The 18557-nt window shown below is 40.3% G+C and overlaps 1 protein-coding gene across 2 annotated transcripts in view; it reads right to left on the bottom strand.

The window, feature by feature from the left end:
• Positions 1-18557, bottom strand: part of SMARCA1 (SWI/SNF related, matrix associated, actin dependent regulator of chromatin, subfamily a, member 1) — a 63349-nt gene that overhangs the window by 33504 nt on the left and 11288 nt on the right. For both annotated transcript variants that reach the window (XM_061598419.1, XM_061598418.1), the window contains exons 4-17: positions 17839-17939; positions 17052-17152; positions 14935-15114; positions 13390-13545; positions 12917-13048; positions 12075-12143; positions 11324-11433; positions 10752-10978; positions 6733-6854; positions 6030-6182; positions 5479-5611; positions 4055-4203; positions 3714-3833; positions 805-915 (exon numbers count right to left, since the gene is read on the bottom strand). In XM_061598419.1, coding sequence (XP_061454403.1) covers positions 805-915; positions 3714-3833; positions 4055-4203; positions 5479-5611; positions 6030-6182; positions 6733-6854; positions 10752-10978; positions 11324-11433; positions 12075-12143; positions 12917-13048; positions 13390-13545; positions 14935-15114; positions 17052-17152; positions 17839-17939 — 1864 coding nt within the window. The remainder of the gene's footprint in view (positions 1-804; positions 916-3713; positions 3834-4054; positions 4204-5478; positions 5612-6029; positions 6183-6732; positions 6855-10751; positions 10979-11323; positions 11434-12074; positions 12144-12916; positions 13049-13389; positions 13546-14934; positions 15115-17051; positions 17153-17838; positions 17940-18557) is intronic.

The following is an 18557-nucleotide window of genomic DNA, read 5'->3' as shown; positions in this document are numbered from 1 at the left end:
GCTGTCAGGACTACATCTCCAAAGATGGAGAATTACATTTTTTGCATGTTTGTTGGTGTTCTTCTTACTTTGCTTCATTCCTGTGTTACTACTATTTCTACAGAGAATCTAACCTAAAAAATTATATTTTCACTTCCCACAGTTTTATTGTGTGCAAACTGAGACACTGCTCTTGTCCAATGGAGACTATTATGCAGAATAGTCAGTGCCATTATTCCACAATTGTTTCTGGAGCCTTTTTAATGTAAATTTTGCAAAGTGTTGCTGTACTTCACATATTCACAGAAACAGAAGTCTGGCTTTTAGAACACTGACAGTTCTTACTGAGCATGCCCACACTTATCATTGACTCCAATGTTAAATTTATTAAATTAATTAAGAATCAGCCAGGCATATTTTTTTTTTAACTTTTAAGCTGCAGAAGATGAAGGTCAGAGTATGGGGCAGAGTCAGTAGTAGGATTACAGGTACTCTGTGAACATGGCTGATTTTTAATTAATTTCAACAAATAATAAGACCACCGACAGAAAAAAGTCCATCAGGGGTCTGGATTTATTTTTCTCGTTTTACACTTTGAACTCTTGATTCTCTCTGAGTGTTTTGCATATCACTATGAAAACTTAGAGGGTTGTTAAGCAAGCGTTTCTGAGTTCAGGACTAAGTTTTGTAAGGTTTTATTTTGAAATGAGGTTATGGGAAGCAGAAGAATGGCATGGGGGTATTTTCAATTTAACAATGTGGAATGCGAAAAATCTAAGTTAGCTATAGTATACAGCCATTCTCATGGCTGCATAATACTCTCACCTTTGGGATTTTCGGTTCACTGACACGGAGAGCTTCTCTGAAATAGGCATCGACGGCATAGTTGGCTTTACGCTCTCGTTTTGGAGGTTCTATCCATTCCATCATGCTCAGCTAGAAAGCAAATAAACTTTAAAATCTTTTAAAAATACCAAAAGATTGTAAGTAGATCATATTCTATTGATCAATTGGTATCATCAACAAAGGCGATTATGTTAAAACAAGGCTAGAACGCAGGAAGACTGGAATGAAAACTAAGGTATGTTTGAACACAAGCATCAAATTATCTAAATTGCTAGGAATGGATACAATAGCAAATCACTTGGTTCAAATATGCCTTACTTTGGGATAGCAATGCTGAATTTACAGCATTTCTTTCTGGTTTAATTTTTTAAATTTCAAACTTTTCTTAGTTGTCCAAGTCAGTGGTTCCCAACCTGGGGGCCGTGAAGTAATCCAGAGGGGGCTGCAAACAGTAGAGAAATGAATTATTTATTAATTTTTTTAAAAAAGTCTTCACTACCTGAACGCTGTCTGCTTCCACTGCTGCTGCAGATGACATCTCCCCCTTGTTCTAAACAAGAGGGGAGGACTTTGCTGAAGCACCAGAGCATCGTTCAGGTGTGCCAAGGGCAGGCTTCTGCCTATATCACACATGGCAGATGCCAAAGGAGGCTGAGGATGGAGCTACCAGGAAGAAGAGGGGATTACCATCACTGTCTCCCATCTCCTTGCACTGCCACTGCTGCTGATGCAGTTACTCAGAATGCGAGGAGAGGGCTTTTTGTGAAGCAAAAGAAGCAAGGCTGCAAGGAAAGGCTGATTTCCCCCTTCCTTCCTGGCAGCCAGCCTGCCTGCCTTTCTTGACCCCTGCTTCACTGCCACCTCCTTTTAAAAATTATTCTTATTTGTGAGGCTGCCCAGATCTCACCTTCGGCCCATACGGAGCCAAGGAGCAGTGAGGAAGCTCAGGACTTGCTCACCCCCATCTCTGAGGCTGTGTATGTGTCAGTGCCTCCCTTTTCTTCAACCTACATTCTGCCCCCCCCACCTCTCTCCAAGATACTGCAGCAGTTGAGGGTTCCCCCCTCCCATGTGCCCAAATGCATGCACTGCAGATACTTGCAGGAGGGTCAGATACGTTAGTGTGTGTGCATGCGCTGATCTGTCTTCTGCTTCACTCTCATTCCTCAAGTGCACGCTAACCATGTTATCAGTTCTGATGATCATCCCAAGGCCTAAAAGCACTAATCCCCCTCCTTAACCTATCCACCTTTTTGTCTCACAGTCTAGCATCCCCTGCTTCTTGATGATGATTTTTAAAAAGCTCAGCAGGTTGGCTGAGGTCCATATACTGCAGCTGAAATTTATTTACTTAATTATTATTGCATTTATATCCCACCTTTCATCCAAGTTGCTCAAAGTGGTGCACATGGTTCCCCCCCCCTTCCATTTTATCCTTACACCAATCCTGTGTGATAGGTCAGGCTGAGAGACTGTGTCTGGCCCAAGGTCACCCAGTGGGCTTCATGGCTGAGTGGGGATTTGAACCTGGATCTTAGCCCAACACTGTAAACCACTGGTGTTGGGAGACAGGACTGTACGTCTTCAGACTGTCGGGGGGGGGGGAGGGATCCCAATTTGATTGGACGTTAACATTAAGAAAAGAAAGCAACACCTCCCTGTCTGCAGGAAGCTTTTTATGGAAAGAGATATTTGGACATGTGATTTTGTCACACACCATTTTTTCAATTAACAGAGACTAAAATTATAATGGGGGGGGGTCACAAAATGTTTTGAGCTTACAAAGGGGATCCTGTACTCATAAGGGTTAGGAACCACTGGTCTAAGCAAATCAGAAGAAATTTGTTTATGTGAATACCAAGCTTCATTGCCATAACTTAATCTGCAGTAGTTTTGTATTAAAAAAATAATGAGAGAAACAAACAGAACATTCCAAACACATGAACCTGAACCTAGCTCATAATCCTTGTCTCTCTAAAGATACCTAGTTGGATTTATGTAACCCTGTTGGGACTTCCTTTGAACTGGATCAGAGTCTGCATTTTAGCACTAGTAGTTGTTTTGATTTAATAGAATCCTCCAGCCCTAGGTTTGCATCTACCAAGAAAGAAAGTCCTGCTTTTATAGCTTCATTGCCCCATCTCACACTCTGATAGATTACTGTCATTCACTTATAATGATTCTTTACTTCACAGTTGTCTGCCATTATTCTCCCCTCACCTTATATACAGGATTCCATCCTGGTATCTTATTGAATGGAGGCCTCTCAGTCTGCCTGCACAACCTTTTTATGTCTCCCTTCTAGTCTTTTTTTACTGAGTGCATTTTACAATATTATTAACTCCCTCAAATACAGGTGGGTGAACTAAGCTGATTTTCTGACATGAAATGTAGAATTATGCCCTGCTATATTTCATTTGCTTTCTCTTAGTGTTCAAATTCCAAGCAGACAAATGGAAAATGTGCTCTCAGGACGAGAATGTCTGAAAAGATCTAAAGGCATTCTGGAACAAGAATGGTGCCTTACCAAAGCAGTGTAGCCTGCTCAACGCACAGGGTGCACTTGCGCGACTTTTTTGCACTCTGTCCCGCACACAGTAGACATCAATAATGACTTATGCAACTGCATAAATCTGATTTATAGGACTGAGGCATTTTCTTTTTGATACAGTTACACTCTAAATATGACAATACCCTTAAAAAGTGCTGTAGGTAAAGCAAACCAAAGAGCAAAATGTGCATTGAAATCCTAAATCTTTTCAACATAATGCTTTGAACATTGAGGGGTAAGTTTTTTCTACCTCTTTTAAGGACAATTTCATTCACATAACTGTACAGCTGCAATGAAAACACATAAATTTATACTTAACAGTACAGAGAAAAGGTACCTTTTGTTTCCCCCTGTAATCTTCACCTTCAAAATTGTATAGACTCATTTCTGTATCCATAGTGAAGTTTCGGAGAGAGCTCTCACCCATTTTTTGCAAACGCTCATTCATTTCGGCTGTCTAAAGCAGGTCACAAAAAAAAGAATGCAGCTATCTTTAGAAATATTATTTTTCATCAATAAAAAGTAAAAACTGATTTAATTTGCCTGAAAAGTTAACTCAAACAGACCTTATTCTTTTCCCCCGGTTCGGAGCTGATGATTATTATACAGATGTAAGACGAACAATAATGAAAGTAATGGCGTTTAAGTAACTTTATAGCACACCCCAGATCTTCTCACCTTCTTTTCACCTCTTTCTAAAATAGTGGTAATGTCTTCATCAGTCAGTTCACTGTCTTTGGAAGCAAACACGTGTGTCGCACCATGCCGGATCATCTGCAGCATTTCATCTTTTGCCAGTTTATTAGACTGTTGATCAATAAGTCTCCCTGATACAGGAAACACAGAGACAGTTTTAATCCAAAGCTTCTCAGTTTTTTCATACCAGAGTTATTAAGGAACTCCTTTCTCATCTAAGTAGGGCCTGTAATAAGGGGAGGGTAAGGATGGATCCTAACATGATTTAAATCCCAAAGTTGAAGAATTTCTAAAAATAAATTCTATAGGCAAAGTTAATGAGCTACGGTAAGCATCACATTAAATGAATGCAATTTTATAGGTTCAGCAAATATTAAGCAACTGTTCTTACTGTAGCTGCTAAGGAACATACCATCTGTGCAAGTTATAGACCATTCATTTGGCACTGAGGGTCACATCAGAAATGTAAGCTAGTTGTTTTAAATTAACATAACTTAACTATCATTTTAAAATACACAGACCTGATGTCCAACTAATGTTTGTGAACAAAAAGCATTTATAACACAATATTCTGTGAAATATACGAGACAGGCTTTGAGATACCATTACACAAGGACTTCAATATCAGAAGAGTTGCTGAGCAAAAAATTTGTTCTTTTAGTAGCATTTTTTGTTTCCAATCACAGTTATTTTATTGTCATGTTTTTAGAACATCCCCATAGAATGCCAGGAGCATCCAAAAGCTAACAAAGATGTTGTAGACCACAGGAAAATCCTTTGAGCCTACATGTATGACTTAAGAATGTTATGCTGCCTTCCAAGCATTTATATATTTTATTAAAACCCCTTGGAAATAAACACGGTGGCTGGCCTACATAATGTATCATAGCCACAAAGTTCCAACTACTTCAACAGAGCTTTCACCAGCTGAGAGCCGAGTTGTAATTTGCTTTATAAAAGTAATATTTGCTAGTATTAAGTTAATCTTTAGAGGTACACTTTATATTCCCTACCCATTAAAAGGTCTATTGGTTTTGAGGGTCTTCTACCTGAATGAGTAAAGAGTAGTCAGTAATTACCTTCGCTCAGCAAATATCCTTGCCACAACAGGGACTGGTTTTACCTTAAATAATTGCTTTTTGTTTGTATAACATAACAACTTGCTCATCTATGCAAAAAATACTGTGATGTCAACTGGCATTACCACCCTTTTTAATATGCGAAACGAAGTGATCAGAAAGTAAGTTGTCCCAATAGTAACTGGAAAAATTAAAAGCCACGTTTCCTAGGTGTACTGCAAAACACTCTACCAGACTACTTCTCAGGGTCTCCCTTCTCTCGTTCTTTACTATAAATTTTCAGGATGAACATTTGAAATATCAAGTAATATAAATATTATGCAGTACCTTGCTGAATAACTATTGAGTCCAGCCTCAGTTTTATCTCAGCTCTCTCTACAATTCTCTCTTCAACAGTATTGTCAGTGATAAGTCGGAATACACGAACTGGCTTCTTCTGGCCAATACGATGTGCACGGTCCTAAATCACAATTAATAGAATTGAAATTCTGACATGAGCAAAAATACACACATACACAAACACACACCATCCAGCAAATATCAAGATTAGCACAAATGGAAATATTTTGTTTAATTATTTACCCAACTTTAAGAAGTACTTCAAAAGCTGGTATGCATTAACATAAACAGCTTGTTCTTCCACTGTTTTCACTTTGAACTACAACCCCCATAATCCCTGGTACTTGCTGGGGCTGATTGGAGTTAGAGTCCAAAAACATCTGGAGGGCCACATGTTCCCCATCGTTGGCTTAGCTGGCGGACAGTGTTTTGGTTCTCTAAGATGCTTACCTACCATGTACTGCTGTTTCAATATTTAGAGATAAACTAATCAAGTAAAAACTCAAACTCCACTTGAGATACACTAAAAGAATACTCACCATTGCTTGCAGATCAACTTGTGGATTCCAGTCAGAATCATAGAGGATAACAACATCAGCTGTTGCTAAATTAATCCCCAGGCCTCCAGCTCTTGTACTCAGCATAAAAATAAACTTTCTACTGTTAGGAGCATTAAAGGTGTCTATTGCTTCCTTAAAAGAGGAAGAAAAACAATTCAATTAAAATCACAGGGACATTACAAAAATAACCCTTGTACAAGATATTAAATTCTCTAAGCTATTTATCTTATTTTTCCTGGAAAAACTATTGGGCCAAATATGGATATGGTAAGAACACTGTGAATCAAAATTATTTCATTCAACTTCAGCAGCAGTGCTACAAGACTCCCTTAACCAGTGAATTAGATAACCTTCCAGCTGATTATTCTCACTGGTACTCTTTATAAACACACCTTTCACTTATTTTTCCTTTCACATAACTGTTTAAATTCGAATTAGAAGACTAAATGACACAAAAGAAACTCAAGGAAGCATTCTAAAACCTTGGATCGATCTCTGTGTACATGCCCTACTCACAAAAGAGATCCTTACTTAGCAAGATGGCACTTTTGGAAGTGTAAACGCCGGCAGAGAAATGACTACTCACTGTATAAGAGTCACTGGACAGCTACTGTCCAGGCTCCAACCTGCCTCCAAGGCCAAATGGAATGAAAATTCAAGGGGTTAGACAGATCCTTCTCACCTCTCTCTCTTCATGTGGGGTTTGCCCATCTAATCGGCAATACTCATAGCCCCGCCACATACAATAATCTTCCAGTATATCCAGTAGACGGGTCATTTGGCTAAAAATGAGAACTCTGGAACCTGAGAGATAAATAAATTGCAAAAATACATTTCATCAAACTGCCTAGCTGAAACACGGTCTATGTATGTGTTGGAATTGCTTTTTAAGATGTTTTTAAAGCTTTTTTTAAACGATGTTTTTAAATATGTTTTGTTTTAATATATTTTAAAATGTTTTTAAGATGTTTTAGAGCGTTTTTGTTTGCCACCTGATCTCCTACTGAGAGGAAGGGTGCGTTATAAATTTAAGAAATAAATAAAAAACAAATTTGAGAATCACATTAAATACAAGAGTTCTCTGTTCCATACATACATTGCCTCTCCATTTTACTCTTTACTTTCCCCTATGCCTTCTGACACTGCTCCTTACTCTCTGTAATTAAACAGCCACAAGAGTGGCTGTACACTATAGCCAGCGTGGATTTTAAATGTTAAATTCAAAATACCCCCATGCCATTTTGATCCTTCCGATAAGCTCATTTCAAAACAAAACCTTACAAAACTTAGCTAGTCCTGAACTCAGAAATGCTCGCTTAACAACCCTCTATATTTTCAGGGCGATACACAAAACAGTCAGAGAGAATCGAGAGTTCAGAGTGTAAAAAGAGAGAGAGAAAAACCTTTTGGACTTTTTTCTGTCAGAGTTCTCATAATTTGTTTAAAGTAATTAAAAATCAGCCATGTTCACAGAGAACCTGTAATCCTATTACTGATCTTGCCCCATACCTTCATTGTCTGCAGTTTAAAAGTTTAAAAAATGCCTGGCTGATTTTTAGTAATTTAAGAAATTTTACACGGAACTCAATGATATCATTGGGCATGCTCAGTAAGAACCAACTGTCAGTGTTCTAAAAGCCAGACTCATAGCTGCGGGGCTTACCTAATCAGGGGGCCACACCTACACCAGACCTTTGTTTCACTTTAGACAGTCATGGCTTCCCCAAAGCACCTGGGAAGTGTAGTTTGTGAAGGGTGCTGAGAGGAGACTCCTATTGCCCTGACAGAGCTCCAGTGGCCAGAGTGGTTTAACAGTCAGCCGCACTGATTGAAGTTCTGTGAGGGGAACTGGGCATCTCCTAGCAACTCTCAGCACCCTTCCCTAACTACACTTCCCAGGATTCTTTGGGAGAAGCCATGACTGTCTAAAGTGGCATAAAGGTCTGGTGTGGATGTGGCCAGGGACAGCTTTGGTTGAAATTTGGGTGGGAGGCTACATGTGCCTGCTGTAGAATAAAAAGGTGGGGGAAATGCTGAAAAGCAATGATACTGTTCACAATGTTTTCCTTTTGGAAAGGAAAGGGGCTTCCCCTCTGCCCAGTGCCCACCCACCTAATCTCCTTCCCTCTCCCTCCTGCTCCCTTCCCTGCCCCTCCCCAGGTCAGTTTCACCTATCCTAAACATGATTGCACAGAAATAAATCCTACTGAACTCAACAGTATGCAAATGATCAAACCCACCCACCCTCTTTCCCCCTCCCTCTTGCCCCTTCCCTCCCTCTTCCTTTGCCCTCCTTCCCCCTCCCCATTCCCTTCCAATCTCCTCCTTCCCCCTCCCCCCCCCAGTCAGTTTTACCTATCTTAAGCATGATTGCACTGGAGTAATCCCATTGAACTCAATAAGCATGAAAATGATCGAACCTGCCCTACCCTCCTCCCATCACCTCTTTTGCTCCTTCCCTCCCCCTTCCTTTGCCCCTCGCCGTTCCTTTGCCCCTCCCCTTCCAATCCTCTCCCTCCCCCTCCTTCCGCTCCCCTCTCCCCTCCCTTTCTCTTTCCCTCTCCTCTCCCCTCTCCCTTCTCCTCTCCCTTCTCCTCTCCTATGGTCAGTTTTACTTATCCTAACCAGAATTGCATGGGAGTAAATCCCATTGAACTCAATAATCATGCAAATGATCAGACCTGCCTTTCCCCTCCTTCCCTTCTCCTCTCCCTTCCGCCTCCCCTCCCCTATTCCTTCTTACTCCTCCCATGCCCACTCCAACCCTCCCCCTCCCCCCAGTCAGTTTTACCTATCCTAAGCATGATTGCACGGGAGTAAATCCCACTGAACTCAATAAACATGCGGATGATCAAGCCTGCCCTTCTCCTCCCCTCCCCCACCTGCCTGCTTCCCTCTCCTGCCTGCCCTCTGCCCTTCCTCCCCTCCCTCCTCTTCGTCCTCTCCTTCCCATCCCCTGTAGTCAGTTTCACCTATCCTAAGCATGATTGTAGGGGAGTAAATCCCACTGAACTCAATAAACATGCAAATGATCAATCCATTCTCAGCATACTTACACAGGATCTCATTTATTACCTCCCAGATCAAAAAGCAGAGAAATTTACTAATTGTCAGGCCCAGGATGCGACTCAGGAACCAGACCAGAGGTTGTAGTTAATTCGTGTTTTATTAGGGTAATGTCCAACAAAGACTGCGCTTTCTCATGAAGCAATACAGGGATACAGGTCCTGCGACACTGGGAGAAAGTTGACAGAGCAAGGGGCTGCTTCCCGCCTGTTCTTTAAGAAGGGGCTAAACGGGCACGCAACCTTTCGCTCCTCCTTAACTCCCCCTCAGCTACTGACCGCCTTCCCCCCCTTCTCTCCTGTCTTTTCAACCGTCTGCGTGTGCGTGGTGAGGGGGGAGGCATCACCTCCTCCTCTTCTGAAGTGTCCGATTCCACTATGGGTGATAAAGGTGGAGCTGAGGGTAAACCATCTCTCCGCCTTTCTGCTGTGATCAGCCCTCCCTCTTGCTCTGAGCTGCGGAGAAGGGAGGGCCTGGGAATGTCTGGGGGGGATTCTAAAACTTCAAGGCTCTCAGGCTCCCCGTTGCTAGGCGACCCTATCTCTGGCATGTCCTCTGTTTCGGCTTCGCTCCACAGAGGGTAAGTTCCTCCCTCCTCCCTCTGCCAGCCATTTGAATCCTCTTCTGACAACCCCCCAGGAGCCCAGCTCATCCTCCCGACACTAATAGCCAAAAAACCTTGCGGTTTAAGAACGTACCTATAGCCAACAGATATTTCTATCAAACTTTAAACAGCAGGGAAATTGGGCAGCTATAGTGAATGCACCAGGGGAGCAGTTACCAAATTCTTCCAAGCTACACAGGAAGTGAATTGGACTGTGAAAGACCAACCCAAATTGTGTTTGCATTTTGACCAATTTGTAGGGCAGTACAATACCTCAGACAGCAGGTCAAGTCTCCTGCTCCCCTGGTGCATTCACTATAGCTGCCCAATTTCCCTGCTTTTTAAAGTTAGATAGAAATATCTGTGGGCTCCACAACATTCAACAGCAAGGTTTTTTGCCTCTTAATCTCTGGTCCCTTCCCCATACTGAAGCTTCGCTTCCCCATTCTGAGCTCGTATTCTTTGCTTCACCGGAGTTTCCTAGTCTCAGGCACCCCACTCCCAAAAGGCCACATGGGTAACAACTGGCATTCCTACTGTCAGGTCTCTTAGTTCCAGCCCTTGTTCGTTCTTTCTCCCACTGCTTTTCATCCTTTAGAGATCACTCTGTACATACCTATTTGGCTAACATCGGGAGGGTACAATGTGTGTCTCTGCAGAATACAGACTTACTGCACATCACCTTGGGCTGCCTTGCTGAAGGCTAGGCCCTCTATGACAAGGGTGTCAGAGTTTGTCCTCAATACAGCATTACTTAAAGGTCCACATTGCAAGCACTGTATTCTTCCCCATATGAATGAATGCAATGGGAGCTAAACTTGCTGTCTTCCCCAGTGACCCTGGGTTTTGCCCCCTCTTAACTGCACCCCAAACTGCAACCCATTTGCTCCTCATAATTCAATGGGATTCATCCGAGAACGTTAACAACTCTTTCCTGTATAGTTCCATCATTTGTTGTTTTCTTGACCATGCCACACTGACTAGTTCGATTTCTAAATTAATAGTTTTTCATAAAAAGCCCTTCTTCTTACCCTGTTCTTTGAGTTTTGATAATAATTTATCCAGAGCAACCATTTTGCCACTGTTGGTCACAAGATGAGTATCAGTGGTATAGGGCGGGCCAGGTTCGGCACCATCAAACAGATATGGGTGATTACAACACTTCCGCAACTGCATCAGAATGTTCAACAATCGCATCTTATCCATTTTTCCAGCTGAGTTGAGGATGTCAATATCTTTCATCAGGATCTTGGTATACCTAAAAGGTTATTTGACAATTTCAAAACAACTTTTGGTGCTGAAGCATGAAAGCATATAACCATGAAGGCATTTCGGGCATCTAAATTCCAGGGCTAGGTACATTAACTAAGAGGCACGTGCTGTTTATTTAAATGTGGTTTGCAGTGTTAAGATTATTTTTTTCTTCCTCCAACAGACTAAGATGAGGGTTTGGGAATGAGGTATGGTAGCTTGCTTAAGCCATTTAATGAAGTTGTGGCTGACATTACGTGGAGGTTTGAATTGGGGCTTCCCTGTTTAAAGGTATTAATCTACCACAGCACAATAGACCAATTTTACATTAAATTAAGAAAAAAACTCTTACCATTCCCTCTGCATTTTGCTGAGTCCTAGATAAATTTTTACTTCTTTTTTAGGAGGCAAGCTCTTTTCCACTTCAGCTTTTATGCGTCGTAATAAAAATGGCTTCAGAACCTAAAAATCAAGTGATTACAGATTGCTACAAGTCTTGTGTTAATATACTCAGTGTTTCAAGAATTTATTCTGCCAATGTGCTAGACTTCTTACAGTGTTCTTATGGTGCCTCTTCCCAATCAGTTTTTATGTGGCTACTTTAGGAACAAAAAACAAATTTCAAGTGCTGTATTAAGCTTACGCAGAATAACTGAGCATTTTCAGGAAGACCACCATTTCCTATTGCATTTTTAGGACTGAGAGGAGCACAGAATCATCATCTCCTCCTGCACAGACTGTGTCTCCCAATGACATCAGAGCTCATTCAAGAGAAGTCTCAAGACTCCTCCCCATTCTTAAACTAGTGAAATTCTAAACACATTTACTGAGTGTATAATATAAATAACTAGATGCTTTGCTTCAAGGGGTAAGAGGGAGAGACACATAAACACATACAAAAAGCTATGCTAAATATGTAGTAAACAAAAGATTGCATTGGCAGAACTCCACAAATTCTGCGTTATGCTACATCACAATATAGGCGTATCCTTTATTTCTCATATGTATGCATTAAGATGTTATACTGACAATAATCTGCTGTTTCTACCATACACTGAAAGAGACAGTAAATTTGTTCTAGCAAGCAAAGTTGTCATACTTACTGCATGAAGTCTCTCTACAAGTTTTTGATCACCAAGACAGTTTTTTGTGTCAAACCATGAGTCAAAGTCCTGTAAAAAATGTTGCTGCTGTTACTGTGTTTGTTATTTCAAAAGTCATCAGGACTTAGGTTAACTCAAGCAGAAATTTTAGAATGCAAGAAACATGGAGCTAACTACTGAAAACAGCATACCTCTGTCAAGTTCTCCCCCATTCATTAACAACAGCATTAATGTTACTCATGTAACATTAATAAACACAGCTGTGTCCTGACATCAAGTGTTTGCCTCAGACATACATTACTGGCAAGGATGGAGAACACATACAACATGTCAGGGCACAAGTATGTTTTGCTACACATTATGAAAAGGGAGAACTCAACACAGGGATGTCATTTTTAGTGGCAGCACCTCATCTCACATAACGTGCAGATCAACATTAAAATGTCCCCAGCATCTCAAGAGCAACAGTAGCACTCCTCCCTCTGAGTGCTAGTGTATAATACATTGGCCAAACGGTAAGTCAATAGGAAGCAATTCAATTCAGATGCGCCAATACTATAAACCGATTCTACCTGGCTGCATCTGAGAGATGCAATTTCCATTTAGCCCCTCACCTACAGTAACCATTTCAGTTGCTCAATACAAAATTTCACTATGAAACAATATTTAAAAATTGCTATGTGAATTTGCTTATTTTTGTCTCTTCCCTCCCCCATTCATTTATCATCTCTCTCAGATTGTAAATCATTAGAATAGGGGAGGAAACCACTCTGAGTGCTTGGCAGAAGGTAGGTTACCATAAAAAGTGTGTTAAACAATAATAATACCAAGTCCAACCTCACCTCTGCAGAATTGAAGACATCAGGTAAAAGGAAATTGAGCAATGCCCAGAGCTCATGGAGATTATTCTGTAAGGGAGTTCCTGTTAATAGCAACCGATTTGTTGTCTTGAACTCACGAACAATTTCAGAGAGCTAGAAAATGTTTAGAAGAGTACTTATTACTACCATAATTCAAAGATAAATGTTTACAAATGAAAGTACTGAGTATTTCAAAACGAAGCCCCAAGTTGCCATAATCTCCTAACATATAATTACAAACAATATGAATAAATCAGATGCAACAGTTGTTTCAAATTCGACTGTAATCCTCCCTTCTGAAAGGAATTATTTTGTAACACATACTTCTCAATTTTTCAAAGTATACACAAAGTTTTTCTTCCTTACAAAAGTTACCATATTTTTTCCAAGTGTCCACTATTCTAATATTCTGTAGTATTTCTCTAGATACCTACAGAAATAAAATTGAGGTTTACCTTTGATTTTTCATTCTTTATTCGGTGGGCTTCGTCAATCACCAGATACCTCCAGTTAAATTTTTTGAAAACAGACTTCTCTTTAATTACCATTTCGTAGGAGGTCACACACACATCCCATTCTCCAGGCATCATAACATCACGGATAAAAGCAGCCTAATGAAAAAAGAACACATTCAACGGGTGTTCAGAAGGGCCACTTAACTACTTAGGAGGCTGCTGCCACAGCCATACACTGGTATTAGGGGAAAGAGTTCCCCAAGAACAATGGAGGAGACACATACAAACAAACACACACAGAGACAGAGGAGAAATCTCTCACACCAGTGTGGTGTTGTGGATAGCAGGGCTGTGGAGTCAGAGTCAGAGTCGTGGAGTTGGAAGCAATTTTGGGTGGAGTCAGAGTCAAAGTCAGTAGAAATGTACCGACTCCGACTTCAGAATAAATTTTGATTGACAAATTTTTTAAAATATAAATTCAAAATGTCAAAGAAGCTTCCCATGAAGTCAGCTGTAGTTGAGCATTTCACCATAACTCAAGATGGGAAACATTTTGTGTGTCAGTGTATGACACAGGACCCAGATGAAGACAAATGCTGTGACGCCAAGATCAGAGCATATTCAGGCAGCGATAAAAATGCTCCTATGAGAGCTTGATATTTACAGCCTTTTCCAGGGCTATGGAGTTGGAAGCAATTTTGGGTGGAGTCAGAGTTGGAGAGTAGAAAAATAGAGGAGTCGGAGTCAAAGGTTTGGCGTACCGACTCCACAGCTCTGGTGAATAGAGTGCTGGACCAGGACCTGGGAGACCACGGTTCAAATCTCTGCTTCACCATAAAGTTCACCTTGGGCCAGTCACTGTCTCTCAGCATAACCTACCTCACAGGGTTGTTGTGAGGATAAAATTGGGAGGAGGCGAATCATGTTTATGCACCACCTTCTTTGGAGGAAAGGTAGGATATAAATGCAATAAATAAATAAATAAATTCTATAAATGTTAATGTTATGACTGTCACTTCCTAGTAAACACTTCATGGTCTATTAAGATAAATACATTTTTTAAAAAAAGTCTTACAGCATTTGGACTGTTTGTGTGAACCGCTTTGAGCACATATGTATTTGTGGAAAATGCAGTATATAAATAAATTGAATAATAATAATTAAAAAAAAATGAGGGACACAGAGAAAGGAATGCCTCTTATCAGATGAAGTCTGGTGTGAGAAGTTCATCTTAAAATACAGTGTGTTGTTTCCTTTATTTATGTACGAATGAATAAGTACAGACATACAAAATTATTATATCCCCCCCTCCACCAAATGGGGCCCAAAGTGGCTAACAAGAATAAATAAAACAGCCATACAAACTTTTTAAAAGTGAATACATAAAATCATGGCAGAACAATAATAAAAACAGTACTGATATGAGGTTTAATTGATGAGCTGTAAAGTGTCATGCACACTGATGATGCTATATAGACACAGAAAAAAAGAGGCATCTCACTCCAACTTGAAAAAGAAGTCATTTTTAACTTGGTGCTCACTTACTCTGGCATCCTTGTCTCCAATGAGACAAACAGCACGTAAAGATGGAACCCAGCGTTTAAATTCATTCATCCAGTTGTGCAAAGTCGATTTTGGGACCAGAACCATGTGAGGGCCAGGAATGTTTCGGTAATGTTTCAGATAGCCCAGCAATGCAATTGTTTGCAAAGTTTTTCCTAAACCCTACAACAGTATTTAAAAAATTATTTAATGTTATGCATCATTCTTACCAGCAGTGAACTAATTTCCATTTATAATAATGAGCAGAAAAGTCTACAAACACAGTACGATTTATGGAACAGAAATCTGCCATAATTTCAATATATTGCAATATGCAAATTACAACTCTGGTTAGAGTTTGAGATAATAAAACTACTACTTCTCATAAGCATGCCTCTCTAATATGCATGAATTATTACAGAGAATGAAAATTTTAATTACATTTTCCTCTTAGCCATGTTGCAATTGAATATCTTAGCCTCAGTCTGTACTCTTGATATGCATTATGCATATTTTCCTTGAATTGCACACAATTATTATTCCTTGGCTCTTTGAATTCAGTTAATTTTCTACACATAGAAGAGAGAAAATGCCTACATAATAGGAAATGCAAGGGACGGCTAGTAGTGATACTTATTTCCTCTGTCACCATACCCAATCAAATTTCCACCAGTTCCAAAGTGCAGCAGACCTGGTGTTGATGACCCTATGAGAAGTCATTCATGAGCTTAGTGGGCCAGCTTAGCTATAGTGATCTTCATCTAATACAGAGATAGAGAACAAGCACTGTGCCTCTATGATGCCTCCTCTCCTTCTCATCTGTGCCATAAAAGAACATTTCTGCAGTTTGTTAAGCCACAGTTCCCCATTACATCTGAATAAGGAAACTATGAGTTATTAATCCTGACCTACAAAACAGGAAACGAATGCAAATCAGATCCTGGTTTGCAGTTCAAGGTTAATGAACCAGTTTCTCAGTTTATATTTTATGAGAAAGTCTGGCTTAACAAACCCCAGAAGCATTGCATTATGGTGCTGTAGAGAAGGATGGAGGGAAGAGGATGTAACAGTGCAGACACAACACTCATTCTTGATCTAATAGGTTTATTAGACAAAGATGAATATGCTTTACTTGGACCAGTGAGTCAAACTCATGCAGCACAATTCACAACCAAGAAAATGAATGGGAGATTTGCTATTCATTTCAATAAACCTTAGGAAAGTACTGATGCACTCAGATACAGCTTGCAGGCTTCCCCTAAGCATCTGGTTGGCCGCTGTGACAACTGGATGTTGGACTAGATGGCCTTTGGCCTGATCTAGCAGGACTTTTACATTCTTAATAAGTCTGGAAATGGTGTCTCATCTGCACCATTTCCACATTTGTTGTACAGTAGTCCACTTAGCAGGCTTGTAAACCATTTGTTTTATAGTAGTAATCTTAACAGGCTTGTAAACAGCCATTCCTCTCATCAACTGGGGCAAGTAACAATTGCATACAGGCCACCAGAGAAAAACTTTTTATGTAAATTGGGGATCCATGGTTTCTTTTTTCCTATCAGCCTAATCATGCACCACAAATGACTAACACAGCATATATGAAACTGAAGGATTTTCTGTTCTGTGATTCTTGTGTCATCAATTTCATCAGACTGGGTTATTGGGAATCATGACTTATTGGAAATCACAACTGTCATGAGAAGCTATACTGCTATTAGTAATAGCTGCACGATGACTGAGGCAGATAGATTAAACATCTTACCCCAAATATCCCCTAAATAACTAATAATTTATGGGCTAGTAAGTTCCATAGACTTATTTGCAAGGATGTACTAAAACCAACTGAATTACCTGGAGTATAGGGAATGTGAACTAAAGTCTAAAACTGTTCCTTAATTCATGAGAACTTAAAAAGTAGTTTGAGGATTTGATCACAGAGTTACCAACAGAAACACACCTCTGACTTGTGGCTACTGACTTCAATGGGAGCTACATTCTTATTTAGAACCACTTTTTCCCACTTTGTATATATATATATATATCTTTTGGAGTAGTCTTTTTCCCAGAGACACACACCTTGTTCCCATCCCAATGATTTATTTCAAAAGTGAGCTTTTTACCATTTCATCTGCCAAAATGCCATTCACACCATTTTCGTAAAGAGATATCATCCAGTTCAAACCCCTAACTTGATAGTCTCGTAACGTTCCTCCTTTAACATCTGCAAAGAACATAAAATGCCACGTTGTTACTTATGTCCCTGATTATACTACGATCTAAAAGTATAGCTGCTAGATGGTTTCAATACATCTTCAACTCCCTGTCCATAGACATATGATTTGTGATACTGCAGATCACTTTGTGCATTATCCTCAGGATGACAGTGTTACACCCCGTTATGGATGTTGTGTGGGGACAGAATGATTGTGGGTGCTCCCTGGCCAGAGGAGGGAGCTCCAGGGATGGGTAGTTATAGTGCTGCTCCACCTTTTGGTGAAAGCATAAATTGGAGTGGTATCAGCAGAAGCGGGAGTGATGCTGCTAGCAGTATACACATGCTCTTGTGTTTGGTGAGTGGGGTTGTTTGTCTTCCTGGTATACTTGTGTTCTAATCTGTTAGTAGTGATGGTGATTTATTATGTTATTTTAGGTTATATTGATGTTTAAGTTTTTTAATGTTTTGTATTAAATCAATTTGGTTTTTATTATGTTTAATGTTAATGTTTAAGATGGTGTCTTTTAAATGTTTTGTATTTTAAATGTGTAATTTTGTTTGATTTTTCACAACACTATAAATCACTTAGAGGCTTCAAGTATGAAGCAGTATACAAATTAAATAAATAAGCAATTAATTAATTCCTTCACTCATTTAAGCAAATGGAGAAAATAGTCAATGGATATACTCACATGAAGGCGACTCCTCAAATCTAACACACACGTTAGAAGTTTTTCGACTCTCCGAAAGTAACTCTTCATCCTCCTCTTGCTCTGTGCGCCTATGGCGATAACTGCAAAAGAAACGAAAAAACTAAAATCAAGCATATGCACATAAGAAGCATTTACAACAAGGACCTTTCAGTATGCCATATCTGGAGTCCTGACTTTTTTCTGCATTGGAGCAGGGGATCCTTGCATGAGTTGCTCCTCCCACTCACCCCACTAGGCAGGATAATATGGATCTGAAACACATCCCTCAAGGTTAGGAGAGGCCCTCTCCCCGTTCCTTTGTGCCTAGCTCCTGTTTTCGCAGGCCTGGCAACCCTTATTTTCTCTCTTTGCTTCCTTTTTGGGCTGCTCCTCACCCAATTATCAGGGTCTTCGGGGAGAAGAGTAGAGGTAGATTTATTTAGACCAATGGCAGGACATTGCATTTGCAATCTTTTCCTCCTCTTTAGAGCAGTCCAGCCCAGTCTTCCCAGAGGATTCTTCTGGCTATGCATCAGAGAAGCACTGGCTATAAGCAGTAAGAGGAGAGAAGCCCTCTTTGAATGCCAAGACCAACAGAGCCACAGAGGGCTCTGTCCCCGCCCCTTCAATGAGGCAGACAATCCAGAGGCCAAGTAGGCTGTGGCTTGCTCCATTCCAGGGTCTACTGCATGATCTGTCCTAGCTAAGGTAACTATAGG

This window comes from Rhineura floridana, chromosome 16, assembly GCF_030035675.1.
Source record: "Rhineura floridana isolate rRhiFlo1 chromosome 16, rRhiFlo1.hap2, whole genome shotgun sequence".
In the NCBI taxonomy this organism is placed as follows: domain Eukaryota; kingdom Metazoa; phylum Chordata; class Lepidosauria; order Squamata; family Rhineuridae; genus Rhineura; species Rhineura floridana.
The sequence above is the reverse complement of the archived record's forward strand: the minus strand, read 5'-3'. Positions and strand labels throughout refer to the sequence as shown.